Below are 21,624 nucleotides of genomic sequence, written 5' to 3'. Positions count from 1 at the left end.
TATAGAGCTTTTCCTTGACACTCAAATTTTTTTGTTGGCACTATCAGAAAAAATATATATGTACATGAACACATGAATGAGCAGAAATGATGTACTGTGTTACTGTGAAAGAAAGTGTGTAGTGAAATTTACATGGAAATATCATTAAAGCCATATATTGATTTATATTAACGTTGGAAAAAAAACCAAAATATGAACTAACAATACTTTTATCAAGCATTTCTGGTAATACTATAAGATCCACATTTTTCTGATTTGTGTGATGTATTATGTTTGCATTTAGATTCATTTATTTGACAGACTCATTTGACACTTTCTGGAGGCGTCCTCGACACCAGCGTGAATCCAGCAGGGCGCTCGTCTCTTATGGGTAATGGACCCGGGGGGCTGGTCCCGGTGTCCAGTGGGTGAGCAAAGCTGCAACGTGAGGGTTTTTACAGGGATCGGTGAACAACAGGGGAAATGCGGAAGATGCGTGGGAGTTGGAGACTATAAGTAGCCGGATCCGTCTTGGAGGATGTGATATGCTCCAATTCACCACAGGGCTAACTTACGGCACCCGAGAAGGCGGAGGTTTCCGCGTAGCTAGCTAGACCCTCTGACCAGGACGAAGCGCGGGCCCAGAGCGATGATGTCTGTCTGTCTGTCTGTTCGCTTTCGCTATTGTGCTCCCGCCTGTAAGACTCAGCAAGTTCTGTGCCAAATCCTGCGGCTGTTTCGGAACCACTCATCTAAAGCCGGGATCTCGCTCTGCGAGGGGTCCCAGGGAGACAAGGGGGGCTGGTAGCCTAAAACACACTGGAAAGAAGTCAGTCCGGTCTCTGGCTGGGGGTGTGAATTGTGGGCATATTCTGCCTATGGGAGATAGCATGCCCACTGTGTGGGATGTTCGGAGCGGAGACTTTGGAGGATCTTGGTGATCTCCTGATTGGTGCGTTCCTTCATGCCGTTAGTCTGTGGGTGATAACTGGATGACAAATTCCGGGAAACATAAAGCAGTTTACAGAAAGCAGAATAGGGTCTTCAATGCTGTCCATGCAGTTTCAGCTTCGGGGTTCCTCGCCAGCCATTTTCAGAGAGGTCAATGGCGCCACTAAGGTGCTAAACCCCAGAATGAACCGTCAATAGAAGTTAGAAAAGCCAATAAAACATTGGAGGTCTTTCACCTTTTTCGGCCTTGCACCGCTCTCACCTTTTCTTCGTCCATTCCAACCCCCCCTGGTCGAATCTGATACCTTAGGAACTTAATAGACAAAACTCACATTTCTCCCTTTCATGTAAAGATGATTTTCACTATGGCATTGTAGCACCTGTCGAACGTGAATTACGTGGCTTTCATAGTATGGGGAATACACCAGGATCTCACCAATGTAGACAATGATAAATAGGTGTAACGTTAGCAAACACTTAACACATGAAACTCAAGGAATATTGACGGACTATTAGCTAGCTTGTAAGGCGTAACCAGTTACTCGAATTGACCAGTAGTGGTAATGAAAGAGGTTTTCCACTCGTCACCTTCTCGAATGTGGACCAGGTTGTACGCACTTCGTAGGTCAAGTTTAGTGGAAATCTGAGCGGACTGCAGTTGTTCCAGAGTGGAGAGGATCAAAGGCAGCGGGTCCCCACTGCTTGTGCATGATGGCGTCCAGACCTCAGTAGTCGATGCAAAGTTGGAGACCCCCATCCCTCTTCTGCACAAAGAAGAATCCTGGGGAGACAGGGGACGTGAAAAGATGGATGATACCCTGGGCAAGTGCTTTTTTTTAATGTAGGTCTGCATGGCTTCCAACTTGAGGCGAGAGAGGGCATACAGGCGTCCCTTGGACCAGTGTAGTTTATTGAAGTACACTTGAAGTATACTTTTATGAACTTAGAATTACTAAAACTAAATAATATATATTTTTTGCGATTATACTTACTAATAACTGCTGAGCACTTTGCATACTCGTAAATGGACTGCATTTACAGCTTTATTATTCCTACAAGTACTCAAAGCACTTTACAATACATGCTTCATAATTACCCATCCACACACCGGTGGCGGAGGCTGCCTGCACACCAGGAACAATTTGGGGTTCAGTGTTTTGCTCAAGGACACTTTCATGGGGTCAGAAGGAAGCAAGGCTCGAACCTGCAACCCTCTGGTTGCCAAATAATAACACTACCTTCTGCATTTTAGTTGTAGCATACTACGTATATACCTGAAATATACTTCTTAAAATATTCTTAAATTTAACTCATACTGTATGTACACTAGACTGCAATGTATTTACAAAATCACAAGACAGAATGTTGAGAAGTAAAGTATACTAAAGAATAAGTATAAGCTTTAGTATTAAAATATAAGTGTAAGTATTAATGCACGTAGTCTTAGACTTGTCTTTATACTTATCAGTATAAGTCAAGTATACTTCACTATGCTATTCTTAAGTATATAAAATATAGTATGTAAAAAGTAAACTTCAAGTATACTGCCTCAGTTTTAGTATAAAATAAGTACACTCATAGTACACTTGAATAAACTACTTTTTGCTAAGGCTATCTGTGCTACACGATAAATAAACAATGGGTAACAAGGATAAGTTGAAATATACTCCCCATGTGATCTGGAGTGCTTCCATCTTCATAACATCATCCAGTCTCAATAATATACGGCTACAGCCACCCTCTTCAGTCCCTGCCACTCTCAGGCCCCGGTCTGGTTTAAACTTTTTCTTGTTGAAAGTTTTACTGTTTATACATAAAAATTCACACAGCAAAAATACAAATAGCAGGTGTCTATGATAACTTGTCATGTCTAGATATTTATTGATCACTTTTAAAATCTGAAGCATTCTGCATATTAATTTAGTTACAACATTCTTGATGGTGTAATGATTATGAAACATCTACTGCATTATCTATTGTGTTATTCATTTTGGATACATGAAATACATTTATATCAGGTTTAAAACAGTACTGAAGTAATACCATTATATGATGATCATTTTATTCTCTTATTTTATTCGCTTTTGTGCATGTGAGGTCCTAAAAGTGGATAAGCTTGAGTGTGGTGTATTGTTCTGTGCATGCGTGGACCAGAAGGGGCCTGAGAGCGGCGAGGCTTGGGAAGGGCGGGGCCTGAGGGCGGCTGGGCCTGAGATCAGTGGGGCCCGAGAAGGGCAGGACCTGAGGGCGGCAGGGCCTGAGAAGGGCGGGGCCTGAGGGTGGCGGGGCCTGAGAAGGGCGGGGCCTGAGGGTGGCGGGGCCTGAGAAGGGCGGAGCCTGAGGGTGGCGGGGCCTGAGAAGGGCGGGGCCTGAGAAGGGCAGGGCCTGAGAAGGGCGGGGCCTGAGGGTGGCGGGGCCTGAGAAGGGCAGGGCCTGAGAAGGGCGGGGCCTGAGGGTGGCGGGGCCTGAGAAGGGCAGGGCCTGAGAAGGGCGGGGCCTGAGGGTGGCGGGGCCTGAGAAGGGCAGGGCCTGAGAAGGGCGGGGCCTGAGGGTGGCGGGGCCTGAGAAGGGAGGGCCTGAGAAGGGCGGGGCCTGAGGGTGGCGGGGCCTGAGGGTGGCGGGGCCTGAGAAGGGAGGGCCTGAGAAGGGCAGGGCCTGAGAAGGATGGCTGCAGTCGTATACTTCCCTCCAGCCTTGAAGTGCAAAACAGAATACATTAAGAAAACACAAAACATTAAGAAAATGCAAAAAAATAAATGTACCTTGTTTTATTAATCGTTTTGCATTTGTCCAGTGTTTTGTGGTTTCCTTTTGTGTGTTTTTTTTTGCATTTCCGTTATTTTTTTTTTTTAAATAAAGCTCTGGACTAAGCTCCCAATGGGAAAAGGGGTTATGCAAACACTGCTTGCATCACAAATGCTGTACACATGCAGATCACTCAAGAAAGAAACCAGTTAGAACTTAAACCTGAAGTGCAATATAAGGAAACGAAGAGCACGTTGTACTTCCAAGTTCACCGCGCTTCTGAGGGTTAGTGTGAGGTGAGCTCAGCGAGCATATGTTGAGATTTTCTTGGAAGAAATCAGTCTTAAGCCTTTTTTTGATGTCAGTGTAGGTTTCATATTAACATTGGGGGGAGCACGGATATATTGGGGTCAGAGGTATGACGTCATGTTGTGTGGTAGAAAAATCCATGATTATGCAAATCCAATATAAATTCAATCAGTAATTAATAATGAAACTTATAACAGTGTTGATTCAAATATGATGATTGTAATGATTAACTTTTGCCTTGAAACATTTAATATACTAAACATGTAATGCAAGCTTGCTTAAGTAATAGGTTTTCATTTAGGTAAGAAAAACTAACATATTTTGGCATAAGACCTTGTTTTGCAAAAGGTCAAGTTACAGACCTGATTTAAGAAGTAAGGCTGCTGCAGTAAACATTTCTAAGAGAAGCGTCTATACTGGGAGTCGAGATTTGAGAAAAGAGAACTAAAGGAATGTAAGGGGATGTGAGATGAACATGTTTGAGCAGGGTGATGTAATCACAAGAGCGATCATGAAAAGGTCTACCCTGCCTTTACCTGATAATGGATCAAGTTTAACAGAAGTCACATGTCTACAGATATCTGACCTCTCCCCAAACTGTCTGTAATCTGTTGCGTTTTTGGCTATAAAAGATGTATGCACTTGTTCTTCGGGGAGCAGATCACGAGACGCCTGAAAGTGTCTGTTCCTCCAAAGCTTTGCGGTAATAAAGTGTGGTCAGACTCTTAAACAAATCGACTTCAGCAGAATTTCTACCACAGTTGCATTATAGGGCGATTCCATAGTCATGCTGAATTAAAAAAAGTTTCACTGCATACAGTTCATTGTTTTTTTATTTATAAACTATTACTGTTACAATGTGGGAATTATTAAAATTATGCATAAACCCAGTGATTCTGCCACGAATGTCAGGCCAAGAACTGTACAAAAATGACCTCACCTCAGGGTTCTCTGTGATGTCCCTGTCACTCTCCTACACCCTGTCATCTCTCACAAACGAATAGAAGTAAATATAGGGGATGTATAGACCCTATTCTTAGCAATAACTGGGACTTTCTGTCGGCACTGTTTACTGTATAAATTGAATGATTCTGAGTTTCTGGCAACTCAGTAGCTTACTTTGTGGTGCTTTTCAAATAAATGTCAGGGGGCTATTCCACAGCACAGGATTTCCCAGTTAACTGGATCACTTAAGCCAAACATAAAACCTGTCAAATAGGAAGAGTGATGTGACATTTCTAATGGACAATCCTTACATTTGGTTATTATCTGGCTAATGAACAAATCCTGTTTTGTGGAGTACTCTCCAGGCCTGGCCCTGGTTTTTGACAGCCTTCTTACTCATTCTTATAACACAAATGCTATTTTGCTACAGTATTTGTGTTATGCTATTAACTCATCAAGCTAGTTCCATCCATCCATTTTCCAACCCACTTATCCTACTGGGTTGTGCGGGGGTCCAGAGCCTATCCTGGAAGCAATGGGCATAAGGCAGGGAACAACCCAGGATGGGGGGCCAGTCACTCACACATGCACACACTTATGGGCAATTTAGAAACACCAATTAGCCTCAGCATGTCTTTGGACTGTGGGGGGAAGCTGGAGTACCTGGAGGAAACCCCACGGCAACATGGGGAGAACATGCAAACTCCACACACAGGGGGAGACTCGAACCTGGGTTCGAGGTGTGAGGCAACAGTGCTAACCACCGCACCACCATGCCGCCCCCTAAGCTAGTTCCATAGTTCCTTATGATCTGGTCTGAGCTCTTATTTCTACAGCTGCTTGCTTGGCCACGGTTTACAGTAAACACTTTCAGCCACCTCTTCCAGGGACTCAGCAGTGTGGGCTTTGTTACATCACAGCTTCTTGCTCAAGGCCTGTTTTAGCGTGATGCTTTGTCCAGCACTGTTTGCATTCTCTATAGTTGTTTTAAAGCATATGACAATACATGTAAACAGCTTGTAATGTGTGTTTTATACAAAGCATAGTCAGCCTACCTTCATGGCACCTGAAAAGGTCAAATATGGAGGATCTCCAAAGCAGAGTACAGTGCAATACCTTAGTAGGGACCAGCATTCAGCAATGGTCACTGTATGCTAGTGATGGACACAATGATGCTCCATGAAACATTTACTGATTTTTTGACCCCACTAGATGGCGGTCTTGGTTTGCTTTGGGGTTTACTTTGGGTGCCCTTTTTGAACAGAGAGCACCATCTATTGGAGTCAAAGAAAATCAGCAAATGGTTCATGATGCCTCATTTTGTCCATCCCCACCATGTGTGTTTCCTGTCTGAGGGGGCTCCTGTCAGCATCATGCTGAAGGTGAGCTGCTTCACCTGGCCTGTTAACTTCAGCACCAGATCAAATTTTACCAACAACAATGAGAAAAAACTGCATAAACTATTTACATAAGACATAAAAGACAAACACTTTGCATAGGCTACGAATGCTTCAGCGATTGTTTGTTATCCACTGAGTTTAACACTGCATTACTTTCTTTGATTACATTTTTAATTGTGGTACTTTTCTGCTATGTGAATGGTATGTGCTACTAAAATTAGTTTTTTAACTAGCTGTGTATGGCTAAAATTATTGTTGTTGCTGATAATAGATCACTAAATAGAAATGAAGATTTTGTAGTATCGCAGATGCGGGGTATGATGCAGGCGGGAAAAGGTGATAATCCACTTGCAGATTAGATACTACGGAGGGTTTATCTAAATATGCAAAGAACACTGGGGAAATGAACCAAGAAACAGGACCACGAGGGGTCAAAAGCAAAGAGGGAAAACAACTATGGTTAGGGAAGTGCACTTGTAATTGAAAGATTGCAGGTTCGAATCCCCGACTAGCAAGGCACCACTGAGGTACCCTGAGCAAGGTACCGCCCCCAAGCACTGCTCCCCGGGCGCTGAATTACCATAAACAAGACTTATTAAACACAGGGATAAACAATATCCAAGTAAGGATCAATTAAAACAAGGAAGCAAAAGACTAAACACTAGGAAACACAAAAAGGCAAATAATTGGTGTCAAACCTACAACGGCAGGATTACTAGCCTTTTTGCTGCACACTCAACCCACTGATCTATGCGACATCAATTAAACATTCAAACAGAATAGTGCAAAGAGATTTTTTGCCTTTTCAGTTTCAGAATCCAGTGGGCAGGTCACTGTGACTCCTGCAGTTAAAGATCTTCTTCCAGGACAGATTATCACTGCAGAACCATTTCAGCTATAGCTAGTAGCTGTTACAATGGTGAATTATGTAACTATTCCTGTCTATAGTAGTACCTTCAGAAACCTGGAGAAGCTCTCGTACTCCTAATCTATCCAGGCTGTTACTGGGTCTATGATGGATCAGTATTTTTAAATAGCAAAATATTGTGAGTTTAATGAACTTTCATCATCATTACCTTCCATGCTCAAGAAGTACATCATGCAGTGCAACCATGATTAATGTTAAAAAAATAATATATTTCCTTAATATACATAACATTTTAACAAGTCATCAGTATACTGTAAGTTATTCTGAAATAAAAAATGGTTTGGTCTAACATCACACTAATCCTCACAAAAAAACAATCCATTTTAGATCACTGTTTTAACAGCACCTTAAACATGATGTTCATGTAATTTATAGACCAATTATTTCTCAAGAACCCATATAATTGACAAATAAAGGTATAACAATACTATCCACATGCATATAGCATCAGTGATTAATATTTCCATCCATCCATCCATTTTCCAAACCACTTATCCTACAGGGTCGCAGGGGGTCCGGAGCCTATCCCAGAAGCAATGGGCATGAGGCAGGGAACAACCCAGAATGGGGGGCCAGCCCATCGCAGGGCACACTCACACACCATTCACTCACACATGCACACCTATGGGCAATTTAGCAACTCCAATTAGCCTCAGCATGTTTTTGGACTGTGCAGGGAAACCAGAGTACCCGGAGGAAACCCCACGACGACATGGGGAGAACATGCAAACTCCACACACATGTGACCCAGGCGGAGACTCGAACCCGGGTCTCAGAGGTGTGAGGCAATAGTGATAACCACTGCACCACCATGCCGCCCCGATTAATATTTCATCCATAGTAATTAAAAATGCAATTTTTTATTAAATTTTCTTCCATTCTTGGTTATACCACATGAGCACACGGTCACACTGAATGATATAAAGACTTCATGAGGTTCAATAATTAGTCAAAAAGCCCATAGATACATACCATACAACAACGACGTTTTTATTATTTCCTGAAATAAGTGCGATACACATCAGAGAACTTAACAGTGAAATACAATGCACATCATAAAAAGAACACTGATATAGAGCTCTGAGGACTAACCCCAGGCAGCTTGGAACTTCACCCAGTCTAGGCCAGTCAACTCGGGCCTTTTCTCCCTCCCTCACTGGATGCAGCCCACCGTTTATCAGTCTGTTTTTTCTTATATAATATCTAAAATAGTGATGTATAATATTATGACATGCTGCCATTCTGTGTCAATGGTAAACAGCAAAAGAAAGTTGCATGTTACCATGAAAAAAATATTAAGAACGCTAAACTAAGTAAAATTAGACCACAGTAATTTCTTATCCTTTTCCTCTTTTTCAGTTTTCTTCTAGCAAGCTATTCTTTTGCTGGAGGGATCAGCATTAACACATTTTTTTGCTTGTTAAGGACATATAGGTAATAGGTTAAAACGGTTATAAAACATGTTATAAATATATAAAAATAGGTAATAAATACAATCACCACTGTAAATTTTCTTTCAATTAATCATTTTGCTACTTTTCTTATGAATTATCAACCCATCTGACTGTGCTGAAATCATGGAAAAACATTAGCAATTTACGGTAAAATTGCACCTTATATATGTAAGTTAATGTCTATTTAAGCTAAGCTAAAACAATTTTATATGGCAGTTCGCTACACATGTAACCAATGTTCTGCAACAAAATTTATCAAAAATAGGAATGTTCAGAACTAAGCAAAATGAAAAGTTTTAATTTCTGCCAAATGCACACATTCATACAGTATAGCTCTAAATAACTGCTTGCTCACTGTTTTCAACCTACAGTTTCAGTTTGATCCCTGATATCGCCACTTTCACTTCATCATATTTCTATAAACTGGATGTGACTCCTGACGTGCAGGGTCTCTGTCATTGGCTGCAGTCTTCAGCATGTAAGATAAGAAACACAAGACATAATAAAGTCACACACTATTAATGATCTGAAACATCTATGATTACCTGATTTACTTATAAGAGACTCACCATCAGAGTGTTATATTCAGGTGACTTTTTACGCACATCTATAACTGCATATGTATTATTGTCAGAATCAGAATGACAGCTCTGTAGAGACAAAACATTATATGCAGGTTTTTGCATTTCATTTACATTAACATGCTGAAGATTTTAGCCACAGTCCCCATTTTACCAGTTTCTGCAGAGTGATATTTAACTGGAGAAATTCAGGTTTAGTACCTCATTCAATGATGCTACAGCAGAACCCTTACAAAGTCTGACTACTGGCTGATACCGTTCATTGACTACAGCTGTAAAAGGATTCTGAGTTACAACATTCTGGTTTTATTTGCATTTAACATACACTCTCAACTTTTATCGAATTTAGGTTTGAACATGGTAACTAAAATTTAAATTTAGCTGAGTATTACCAGACCGGCAGTTTGTTTTATCTGTAAACATGGTCTTACACTGAACCCCCTACATTACAGTCATCTCACCTGTTTATTTCCTCCTCTGTTACCTCCTCTGTTACACAGTAATTTAATCGTCCTCCTAAAAGAGAGAATATCAGGGAGCCCCTGAGCAGGAACACGGCACACTGACAAGGTGATGTGCAAGAGATGTGTTCCAACCAGGGATGTACGAAAGCAGCCGATACAATTATCAGTGTTGGGCAGTTCAGGTACAGAAAGTACGAATCCTGACCAAGATTTTGTTTCTACTAATCAGTTGAGCATAAAGACGGTTAGGTTAGCTGGTTAGCTGTGAGAAAGGTCAGCTGAGAGAAATGAGGGGCAGGCAGGACAGAGGGAAGGGAAAACAGTGCGGACTGGAGAGAGAAAGGGGGTCTCTGGGGCAGGGGAAGAGGGAGGGGTCTTGTTTTTGAGGGCTGGGATTCATTTAATTTCATTGTCTTTAATTAGGTTAATTTAGACGTTTTGTGTCGAGTTGCTGATATCTGAATGCATGGTATGGATGATCCTGATAAGCATCAATAAATAAATATTTGCAAATATTTAAAATGTTATTTTAAAGCAAATGAACCCTGAAACACTCACCATATTATGCAAATTATTATAGGTAAAACAGACAGCAGGACTCCCAGTACCACTAGGATTACTGTCATCGGATTACCATTAGCTGAAAAGAGATAAGACCATTATAAAAGGGAAATTATAAATCTGTGCTGTGCCAATAAAAAAATGCATGTTAATCAAGACAAATCTCTTTTTATTATTACTCTTAATTCTGTTTCTTTTGGTATTTTTATAATTTGAGAATTTGAGCCCAAATGAACAAGTTTTGTAAACAAAACTGTGAGAATGAAACTGTATCTGACAAAATGCTCACATTGAAGAAGAAGTAGGATGGGATTAGACAAAGTCCCTCTATATCCTTTTAATGCGCATGAGTATTTTCCAGCATGATGGTAGGAGACAGGATTGAAATGGAGTGTGGACCATGTCTCTGTGATTGGCTGGTTGTCCTTAAACCAGGTGAATTCTGATTGGCTGGGAGAGCAGCTTTCCATGTCACATGTCAGATTCACAGAATCTCCTTCTCTCAATGCGCTACTTCCACCAGATGAAGTCATCACAACCTTTAATTCTGAAATTGTACAGTGTAAGGAATTAGTAATAGGCATTTTCTGCATTTGTATTTCAGGTATTTCTATCACGACACCTAAAACAGCAAGGAGTATAAATCCTAAAACTAGCAATAAGCATTGTTCGGAAACACATCTCATGCTTCGCAGTGCAGTTCTCTTCTGAATGGTTTAATCTCCTTTCTGATATTCTGCTGTTTGTTAATGATCATCGCCAGCAGTAACTGATTCTGTCGTTTATAAGGTTTCTACAGGAAAATAGGCATCTGCCATAGAATGCAATTTGTTTATGTTATATGATACAAATACTTTGGTGAAACTTCAACCAAGTATAGACTCACCACCAACACGAAGTGCTACTCCAGGCTGACCACACTGTTCACACCCATTAGTTGTAAACCTAAATCTATACACTCCGGCATCAGTGTCAGTAATGTCATTTATCTTTAACATACAGTTCTTGACTTTGTCCCCCAAACACTGCGCTCTGCCTCTGTACTCAGATTTGACGTTTATATTATTACTGTGACAGACATATGATTTTCCAGTGCAGTCCCCTGTGTTATGGCTCCACATCATGGACTCCACACTGTATGACTTTGGATAATGATATTCACATGGAATCACCACAGCTGATCCCCTTACTGCACATATGGTTTTCTCTGGATAATCTACAGTCCATGCACCACCTAATACCAGCAAAAAACATATTGAAAAGTTAAATCAATGTTGTTTATACTATTTTACTTAAGAAGAAAAGCTACAAAAATGCATTTTACCTTGAACAATTAAATCCATTTTGTTAGACACTTTACTGTCTTTCAAAGCACATGAGTATTTTCCAGAGTGATATTTGCAGACAGGACTGAAGTGAAGTGTGGACGTTGTCTCTGTGATTGGCTGGTTGTCTTTAAACCAGGTGAAATCCGATTGGCTGAGAGAGCAGCTCTCTGTATCACATCTCAGATTCACAGACTCCCCTTCTCTCAATGTTCTACTTCCAGCAGATGGAGTCATCACAACCTTTAATTCTGAAATTTTACAGTATAAAGAATTAGTAATAGGCATTTTCTGCATTTGTATTTGAGGTATTTCTATCACGACACATAAAACGGCAAGGAGTATAAATCCTAAAACTGGCAATAAGCATTGTTCAGAAACACATCTCATGCTTCGCAGTGCAGTTAGCTTCTGAATGGTTTAATCTCCTTTCTGATATTCTGCTGTTTGTTTATGATCATCGCCAGCAGTAACTGATTCTGTCGTTTATAAGGTTTCTACAGGAAAATAGGCATCTGCCATAGAATGCAATTTGTTTATGCTATGTGATACAAATACTTTGGTGAAACTTCAACCAAGTATAGACTCACCACCAACACGAAGTGCTACTCCAGGCTGACCACACTGTTCACACCCATTAGTTGTAAACCTAAATCTATACACTCCGGCATCAGTGTCAGTAATGTCATTTATCTTTAACATACAGTTCTTGACTTTGTCCCCCAAACACTGCGCTCTGCCTCTGTACTCAGATTTGACGTTTATATTATTACTGTGACAGACATATGATTTTCCAGTGCAGTCCCCTGTGTTATGGCTCCACATCATGGACTCCACACTGTATGACTTTGGATAATGATATTCACATGGAATCACCACAGCTGATCCCCTTACTGCACATATGGTTTTCTCTGGATAATCTACAGTCCATGCACCACCTAATACCAGCAAAAAACATAGTGAAAAGTTAAATCAATGTTGTTTATACGATTTTACTTAAGAAGAAAAGCTACAAAAATGCATTTTACCTTGAACAATTAAATCCATTTTGTTAGACACTTTACTGTCTTTCAAAGCACATGAGTATTTTCCAGAGTGATATTTGCAGACAGGACTGAAGTGAAGTGTGGACGTTGTCTCTGTGATTGGCTGGTTGTCTTTAAACCAGGTGAAATCCGATTGGCTGAGAGAGCAGCTCTCCATATCACATCTCAGATTCACAGACTCCCCTTCTCTCAATGTTCTACTTCCAGCAGATGGAGTCATCACAACCTTTAATTCTGAAATTGTACAGTATAAGGAATTAGTAATAGGCATTTTCTGCATTTGTATTTGAGGTATTTCTATCACGACACCTAAAACGGCAAAGAGAATAAATCCTAAAACTAGCAATAAGCATTGTTCAGAAACACATCTCATGCTTTGCAGTGCAGTTCTCTTCTGAATGGTTTAATCTCCTTCCTGATATTCTGCTGTTTGTTAATGATCATCGCCAGCAGTAACTGATTCTGTCGTTTATAAGGTTTCTACAGGAAAATAGGCATCTGCCATAGAATGCAATTTGTTTATGCTATGTGATACAAATACTTTGGTGAAACTTCAACCAAGTATAGACTCACCACCAACACGAAGTGCTACTCCAGGCTGACCACACTGTTCACACCCATTAGTTGTAAACCTAAATCTATACACTCCGGCATCAGTGTCAGTAATGTCATTTATCTTTAACATACAGTTCTTGACTTTGTCCCACAAACACTGCGCTCTGCCCCTGTACTCAGATTTGACGTTTATATTATTACTGTGACAGACATATGAGTTTCCAGTGCAGTCCCCTGTGTTATGGCTCCACATCATGGACTCCACACTGTATGACTTTGGATAATGATATTCACATGGAATCACCACAGCTGATCCCCTTACTGCACATATGGTTTTCTCTGGATAATCTACAGTCCATGCACCACCTAATACCAGCAAAAAACATAGTGAAAAGTTAAATCAATGTTGTTTATACTATTTTACTTAAGAAGAAAAGCTACAAAAATGCATTTTACCTTGAACAATTAAATCCATTTTGTTAGACACTTTACTGTCTTTCAATGCACATGAGTATTTTCCAGAGTGATATTTGCAGACAGGACTGAAGTGAAGTGTGGACGTTGTCTCTGTGATTGGCTGGTTGTCTTTAAACCAGGTGAATTTCGATTGGCTGAGAGAGCAGCTCTCTGTATCACATCTCAGATTCACAGACTCCCCTTCTCTCAATGTTCTACTTCCAGCAGATGGAGTCATCACAACCTTTAATTCTGAAATTGTACAGTATAAAGAATTAGTAATAGGCATTTTCTGCATTTGTATTTGAGGCATTTCTATCATGACACCTAAAACGGCAAAGAGAATAAATCCTAAAACTAGCAATAAGCATTGTTCAGAAACACATCTCATGCTTTGCAGTGCAGTTAGCTTCTGAGCTTCTGAATGGTTTAATCTCCTTTCTGATATTCTGCTGTTTGTTTATGATCATCGCCAGCAGTAACTCTTCGTGTTACATGTCAGATTCACAGAAACTCCTTCCCTCACTCTTTTAGATGGGGTTACCTTTAATTCTGCAGAAATCCATACTTAATTTTTCATTCACTGATTCTCGCCCTTTTCACGAGTAAATTTAGCGTCAAAACACAGAACTACTAGATGACTTCTCACTTTTTTAAATGTTAACCTACTCATGATCCATTCTGTATCATTTAAAAATGACTCTTATAGAACAGCACCTTTAGAATGAAGAGTTTATTTCATTACTTTCATTAGAATACATTGAATTGTTATGTTTAATGACAGCATTCATTAAAAGTGTTTAAGCAGGACTTACCACCTACTTGAAGAGTCACTCCAGGCCCAGTAACCCATATTTGTGTATCGTAACCGGATGTAAACCCTAATTTATAAACTCCAGCATCAGTGTATTTAATGTCCTTTATCTCTAATGCATAGTTCTTCACTCTATCCCCAAAACACTCTGCTCTGCCCCAGTGGTGAGCATTAATGTTTGTACTATCACTGCGACAGACAAGTGTTGAGGGTTCACAGTGATCATTACGACACCACATGAATGTCACCACTCTGAGGGACTGTAGATAAGCATATTCACAGGGAATCACCACAGTAGATCCCGTCACAGCACAGACTGGACTCACTGGACAGTTTATATCCAAAGCTCCTGGAAAATATACAATATTATGGAAGGCAATATAATATCAAGATGCATGTGGATGATTAATTTTTTAATTCATTACTCAGGTGATATGCTGAAGCAAGCAGATATTTTTCCTTGCAGGTTAAAATTATACATTTGCATTTTTTCAACCTCTAGGATACCATGCTTCATGCTTCATCAAGGTCCATCCATCTGTCTTCTGTAACTGCTGTCCTGTTCAGGGTTGAGGGGGTCCAGAGTCTATCCCAAAGGCTGGAGGGAACAACCCAGGCTGCACCACCTTAACGCAGGGGACACTCACACACCATTCACACACACATGTATACCTACGGGCAATTTGGCATGTTTTTGGATTATGCAGGGAAACCGGAGTACCTGGAGGAAACCCCATGATGACATGTAGAGAACATTCAAACTCCACACATACAATAATGAATTTAAAACGCGATTTGAATTATTCGAAATAATATTAATGGGAGTGCTACCTGTGGCCATGTCTGCCAGCTGCCATTAGACTCAACAATGTGTCTCCTTCCTGACCTCTGACCTCTTACTGCCAAACGGCCTGGAGTTATGGATCGCCACACATTTGCATGGGTTGTTTTTTTTTCCCAATGCCCCACTTTTGGCTACATTGTGCCTTTCATATTCCTATTGTATTGTATTGTTTTACATTTTATGCTGCTGTACCTTCTGTAAATTCTGTAACGCTGATCAGGACCAGCAGATAGAAAATAGATGGATGGATGAGAATGTTATTTATTGTAATCTAAAACTAATTATACCATTTGACCAATAACACCACAAAACTTCAAATTATATTCCATCTGTATAACCTATAATTATATAAATATAATTCACAAATTTAAGCACTTAAAATTTATCTAAACAGAGTCAATCCTTCTAAAAAGATTTTTTTTTGTTCAGAAACTTAGGAATGAAGCTGGACTGTTAAAGGCTTCTTTGAGATACTCGTTTCTGGTTAAAAGCAAGTCATTTGTGCAGCATGTCTAACAGTACATGCGTCCTACCTGAGCAGATGACTCCGGCATCTTCATGATAACCACAGGGAGGATAAACGATTCCTCCGCATACATAGGGTCCACAGCAATACGCTGATGGCCCCCACCCTTCAAAGCACACCTGTGGCTTGATCCATCCTGTTCCTGCCCCAAAGAAAGCACGCCCTGGTGTTGCTACAGCATCTCCACAGGACATCCGCCTACACACCTCTGCAGCGTCCAGCATTCCCCATCCACGATTACACACTGTGCTCCACTGTCCACAATAAAGAACCTCCACTATCCCAGCACAGCGGCTGCCGCCATCCACCAGCCTCATGTCAGCACTGCGTGAAAGCACTGGACACTGAGAATAGACACTGCCTGGAAGCATAGGACAGACAGTTCATGTCAATATTACAGTCATACGGTACATTTTTTCAGAGTTTTCAGAGCTGCATCACATGGGTGTCAGTGGAAAATAAAGTACCCCTGTAACTTAGTTCCTGTTTCATATCCAAATTTGTACTTAATGGAACCTGAAGTGTTAATACCAAGGATCTTCCAATTTCCAAATTCCATTTTTTTGGGGTTTCTGAACATCGAAAGCGGGCCAAATCTCTCACCGATACACCTGCATCTGACTTTCATCTTCTAACTGCAAGGAAATTGTATGATATGTTTAAATATATCATTGGAATTTTCTTCCATTTTCCATCCCTAAACCAGCACAAGGTCATGGGGGCAGGAAAGTCAGCTTAAGGCGAAAGGCAGAGCATGCCCACTGTGAGTGTTACAGCTCTTAGTCATAAGGGCCTAATCAGAGCCAGTGGACAGGGGTGGACAATCTTATCCGCAAAGGGATGTGGGTTTTTGCTGCAACTCCCTAATTAGATTACTGATTAGAGGACTGATTGGCTGAAGAGTCCTCACACCTGGGTGAACAGCTGATCTACATGTTATCCCAAAACCCTGCATACATACTGGCCCCTTGCGGATAAGACTGCCCACCCCTGATCTAGAATGATTTTCAGATTCAACCAAACGAAGGAATTGCGGCCTTGTTTCCACACAGTGTAGAGTTTAGCCATAGCAGAGGATTAGAATAGTGAATAAAATGAGTAACTGGACAACAAATGATATATTGAATTAGTGGGAAATACAAAAACAAAAATATACCGGTGACACATTTTGGGATTAACCATGGCCAAAACAACAAAGAAACCAAGACTAAGTTCATAATATCCCCACCCTAACTTAACTAGCTAAACAAAAAGGGAACAAGAAGACAATCACTTCCCTACCTCCCTAACTAATGCAACGCAGAGCAGGAACATGCTGGACATGCGAACATACAGGAACATGTATCCTGGGCAAAATTTGAGCCAACTGCTTCACCAGAGATTTACAATAATTTTATAGAAAAGCTGTCCGCAGATTTTGTCCAAGGACTCTGGTTTCAATTTGTAGCCCAAAGATGTGCAGTAAGGTTCACTGGTGTTTCTCAGGTGCCCACAGTAGGCATGGGCCGGTATGAGGTTCTGACGATATGATAACCTTAAACAAACATATCACGGTATTGAATTAGAAAAACCAAGACATGTTAATTTACCCTAAATCTGTAATGACAGTTGAAGGAGCAGTTCAGTGATATCCTTGAGGTATGCCAGCATCAGACGATTAAAGGTTTTCATGACCAATAACGTCAAAGCGACTGGTCGATAGTCATTGAGATCAGTGATCTTGTCTATCTTGGGAGCTGGAACAATTGTGGCAACCTTGAAGCAGATCGGGACCTTGCAAAACTGCAGGGAAGTGTTGAATATCCCATTGAAGACAGGGGCTAACAGCTCCGCATAGAGGTTTAAGGTGGCAGGTGATACACCATCAGGGCCTGCTGCTTTCCTGATGGTTGTGAACATCTTCTTGTGTCACAGTGAGTGCAGGGTGAAGGGTGGGTGGAGGGGAGGCCGAAGGAGGTGTGAAGTGCCTTCTTGCATGGGGGGTGGTGGCAAGGGTTGCAGGGGAGATGGTGACAATGGGACTGTCCTCAGAAGTGGGTGAGGGGCAGGGGGGGAACAAAAATGGGTCTGAGTGTGGCGAACTCAGGAGAGGTATGGATGGACAGATGTTGACTGTCCGTGTCAATCCGGCAGTAGAATTTGTTAAGCTTATTGGTCAGACTGTGGGAGAGAGATGCTGAGGGGCTCTTCACTTTGAAGTTAGTAACATGTGATATCATATTTGAACTTGCATTGTCTCCTCTGGCAACCACTCTTTGCAAGCTCGTCTTGCATGTCGGATTACCTTCCTCCACCAATCTGTGGCCGCCTGTGTTTTTTTTCCGTACCCGAAACTACTTGATTGGGGATAAAGTTCGGGGCGGGGGGGGGGGGGGGGGTTCCCCTCCTTCTGCCATCATACATAGCTGACTGACTGTTGGTACCAAATGGAGAGGGAGGGGTTACACTACGCTACACACCACAAGAAGGATTCCTGCACTCTCTCTCTTTGACAGTCGTAAAAACAGCTCATAATTACGCCATACCTTCAAACTGGAAACCGGCCCACGCCCGGCCCACAGCATGTGTTAGTGTGTGTAAGTGAACCATCCCACCTGGGTGTTCCTGTGCCTTGTGCCCCATGCTGCCTGGGAGAGGATCTGAGCCCCTCTGTGACCAGGAGAAGGGGCAGGAAGGTGGGTGGATGCATGTAAAAGTGAAATAGGTTACATTTTAAAGGCCTTTAACTAATTTCCTTTTTTTCTAGATTTCATCATCAGTGAGTCTGCGTCACATTAGATGTATGTTTATCTGATTATCACTGAGAGTCACTGTTATTGCAGAAACACTATCAAGTTGATATGTAATTTTTTTTCTTGACGTATTATTCCTTCATTAAAACTAATTCTAACACAATGGTAATTGTCCTGTAAACCATGTAAATAAACTGCATTACAATTACATATTGAAAGTGACATTACAAGCTGTATGTTTCTTTTTTTCATGGATTCTGTTACCATAGAAACACAAAATAAACAAAAAAAAACAAGAAGTTTGTGACAAAAAGCAAAATGCAGATTGTGAAGGGTCAGAGGCAGTGGGGGTGGGCTGGGGGGGGGGGGGGCAGGCTCTGTGGTCAAGAGGAAGCGCAGCCAGCATTTCCTTCACTTCTGTCTCCCACACCTCCTCACTGCCTCATATTTAAGTTTAGACTTGGGGGGGAGGGGTCTTGTTTTGCCTACTTGCATGTAGTGATGATGAGATGAGGCCTCATTTAACACTGACATGTTCCAGCTAACTGTGTTAAAAATAGGTTTATAGGTACGAATTTGACTTAATGACATGCTTAGTAAACATTAATAACACTGTAGATCGTCATTTACTATGTCAAATCATGGCATCAATCTACCCCAGTTGCCTGAAACATTGAGGCCACAGTGGCCAGACATCAAGCTGTTCCGCTGCCTGGGAGCCCAGAACAAGAGAGATCATCAAGGATGCCATCATGCACACTGCATACCTGACTTACACCCAGGCCAGAATGTATGGATCACCACTGTGAACCAGCACTCGAGGGCAATGCTGTGCATGAAAGCACAAAATGAACGCAATTACCTGAACATGCTCATATTTTTGGTGAATGGTGAACTAAATAAATCAGATTGCTACTCATGAATGTGAACATAAACATCGTTCACAATGGTCAGACACCAGAAGTAGCACCAATAGGCAGAAAATGTTCATATTGGGATATGAAACACGATGCATTACGATGTCTCAAAAATCACACCTTGGAAAATGATCCTGATTTTCTTGCACATTCTTTGTCTTGATCAGTGTTGATGTGCTCTAATGCACTGGTCATGATGCTAATGATTTATTTATATCAATAGACTCAAAGAGCTACCTGATAGTAGGTGATACTCCTGATATTTTAATTGCTTAACAAAAATTTCATTTTGCATTCAAAGCAGCTCATAAGAAAAACTCAGAAGATATAAACGAGAAGTTATTTGGAACCGTGAACAAAATTCAAAACTGTCAACTATGAACGTGAACTAATTCATATTAATCTGTGTGAACTGAACGTCAGTCTGGTTCTTGGTAGGTGTGAACTTCCATTTGCACAACTACAGTTTTATATCATGTCTTTGACAGAGATTATAAAATACTTTTACACCAACTTGAAGATAATTTAAACATCAGTGTCTTTGACTGCCTAACATTTTTGTACAGTATAGTAGGTTATATCATTAATACGATGATATAGGTGAACAATAGAATGATTATAAAGGTATAAATCTGCTAGTTATGAATCCACCCTTTTTATATAGTCACATTTACTTTTCATTTATTTAGCAAATGCTTTTTTCCCAAAGCCACATACATTTGATCAAGGGTCAAAGCCAAATCACGCTGTTTACCCTGGGCCTTGAACAAACAACCTTCGAGTTACAGACCCAACATCTCAACCACATCCTCCACTGGGCTCAGGTATGTTGGATCATTACTAAAACACAAAGATACTACTAAAACTGCAAATAAATATAGACATATAGTTAACTTTTAACATTGTGAAAATATTTGAAATGTGATGTTAAGATCATACATATCAATACTGTGGAATGGCCTCTCAAAATGAACCCTGACCCACTAAATATGAGTGGAAGCAGAAATAGGAAGCAGTCCTTACTGGTTGCGGTGAGCAGGAGCAGGCATGAGAGAGGGAGGATGAACTGGCAGATCTCCATCCTCATCAGAACCAACCGGCTCTCCTAAAGCTGAAACTCCAGCCTTCACTTCTGAGCTCTCAGTGCGAGCGAGTGCCTTTGTACCATCCTGCCCCCCAGCGAGAACACGCCCCCACCCACCACTCACACTCAGAGCTGCCTAATTAGAAGAAATAAAATAGAGATAGCTTATTAATCCCCATGGGGAAACGGTCTACTTGCTAACACCACCATCTAGGTCTGTATGACATAGACACGCATGGGAGAGCAAGCTCAGTGGTCACTGTGAGGGGGCAGCCACCATACAGCACCCAGGGAGCTGGGGGTTATAGGTCTTGCTCAAGGACCTACGGCCATATGACTGTTCTGCTGCGGCTGGGCAACCTTCTTATTACAGGCACAGAGGCTTAGGCTGCTGAGCCACTCACCATAACGATCAGAGAGGCACAGAGACCAATCAGAGGAATCTATGCTTATTTTCCTCCATATATGCATACAGGAGCAGTGATGTCTACCAGGACTCCTTCTCTTGGCAGTAATCCTCGATGTTAAGTCAGGTTAACATCGGGCCCAGTGTTCCCTCTAATTTTTCATGTGTCTCAGCAAACACACAAACTCCCTGAGCGGTCCCTTGGACCACTGCGAGCAACGTCAGACGTGTGCACTGTGGTCACGCCAGCACCGCTTCCATCCGAGTTACATGGTTTATTAAAAGAATCAAATGACAGCATTTGCATTTCTGTTAGAATACTTTTCATTAAGTGCTTTAGCCCACTTACAATGAAAATTACAAAAAATCTCGTACATGACCTGTGCAGTATGCTAACGCTTGGAAGTATAAATATTTAGTTTTACCTATGGCAAAACATGAACTGGCAACCAAACCAAGCCAACTATAAACTCCAATTTTGAAAACACGTTTAACATTTTTATTATAATGCTCTGACTTGTCTGACCTGAGTATGAGCCAGTGTGTGAAGCTCTTGAGGTGCGCTGGGTTAGAGGCTCCTACTGTGGTCTTTGAGAGAGTCC

General features: G+C 41.2%; 1 protein-coding gene across 1 annotated transcript; it reads right to left on the bottom strand.

The window, feature by feature from the left end:
- Positions 1-8,592: 8,592 nt before the first annotated feature.
- LOC125740018 (sialoadhesin-like) lies at positions 8,593-20,648 on the bottom strand. Its single transcript, XM_049010665.1, has 10 exons — positions 20,556-20,648; positions 15,891-16,244; positions 14,515-14,862; positions 13,700-13,951; positions 13,262-13,609; positions 10,607-10,864; positions 10,315-10,396; positions 9,754-9,808; positions 9,281-9,361; positions 8,593-9,180 (listed from the first exon to the last, which is right to left on the bottom strand). Exons 1-10 carry the CDS (start codon positions 20,617-20,619, stop codon positions 9,112-9,114), a joined length of 1,911 nt encoding a protein of 636 aa, XP_048866622.1. The 5' UTR covers positions 20,620-20,648; the 3' UTR covers positions 8,593-9,111.
- Positions 20,649-21,624: the final 976 nt, after the last annotated feature.

Source organism: Brienomyrus brachyistius, chromosome 4, assembly GCF_023856365.1.
Source record: "Brienomyrus brachyistius isolate T26 chromosome 4, BBRACH_0.4, whole genome shotgun sequence".
NCBI classification, from domain to species: domain Eukaryota; kingdom Metazoa; phylum Chordata; class Actinopteri; order Osteoglossiformes; family Mormyridae; genus Brienomyrus; species Brienomyrus brachyistius.
Note: the sequence above shows the minus strand (reverse complement) of the source record. Positions and strands in the feature narration are given on the sequence as shown.

Excerpts from the sequence above, each read along its gene's own strand:
- LOC125740018 (XM_049010665.1), bottom strand. The coding sequence starts at position 20,619 with ATGAGGATGGAGATCTGCCAGTTCATCCTCCCTCTCTCATGCCTGCTC. Across the intron at positions 16,245-20,555 it reads GCTCCTGCTCACCGCAACCA|GCAGTGTCTATTCTCAGTGT; the intron begins GTAAGGACTGCT and ends CTATGCTTCCAG. Across the intron at positions 9,809-10,314 it reads ATAATAATTTGCATAATATG|GAGGACGATTAAATTACTGT; the intron begins GTGAGTGTTTCA and ends TCTCTCTTTTAG.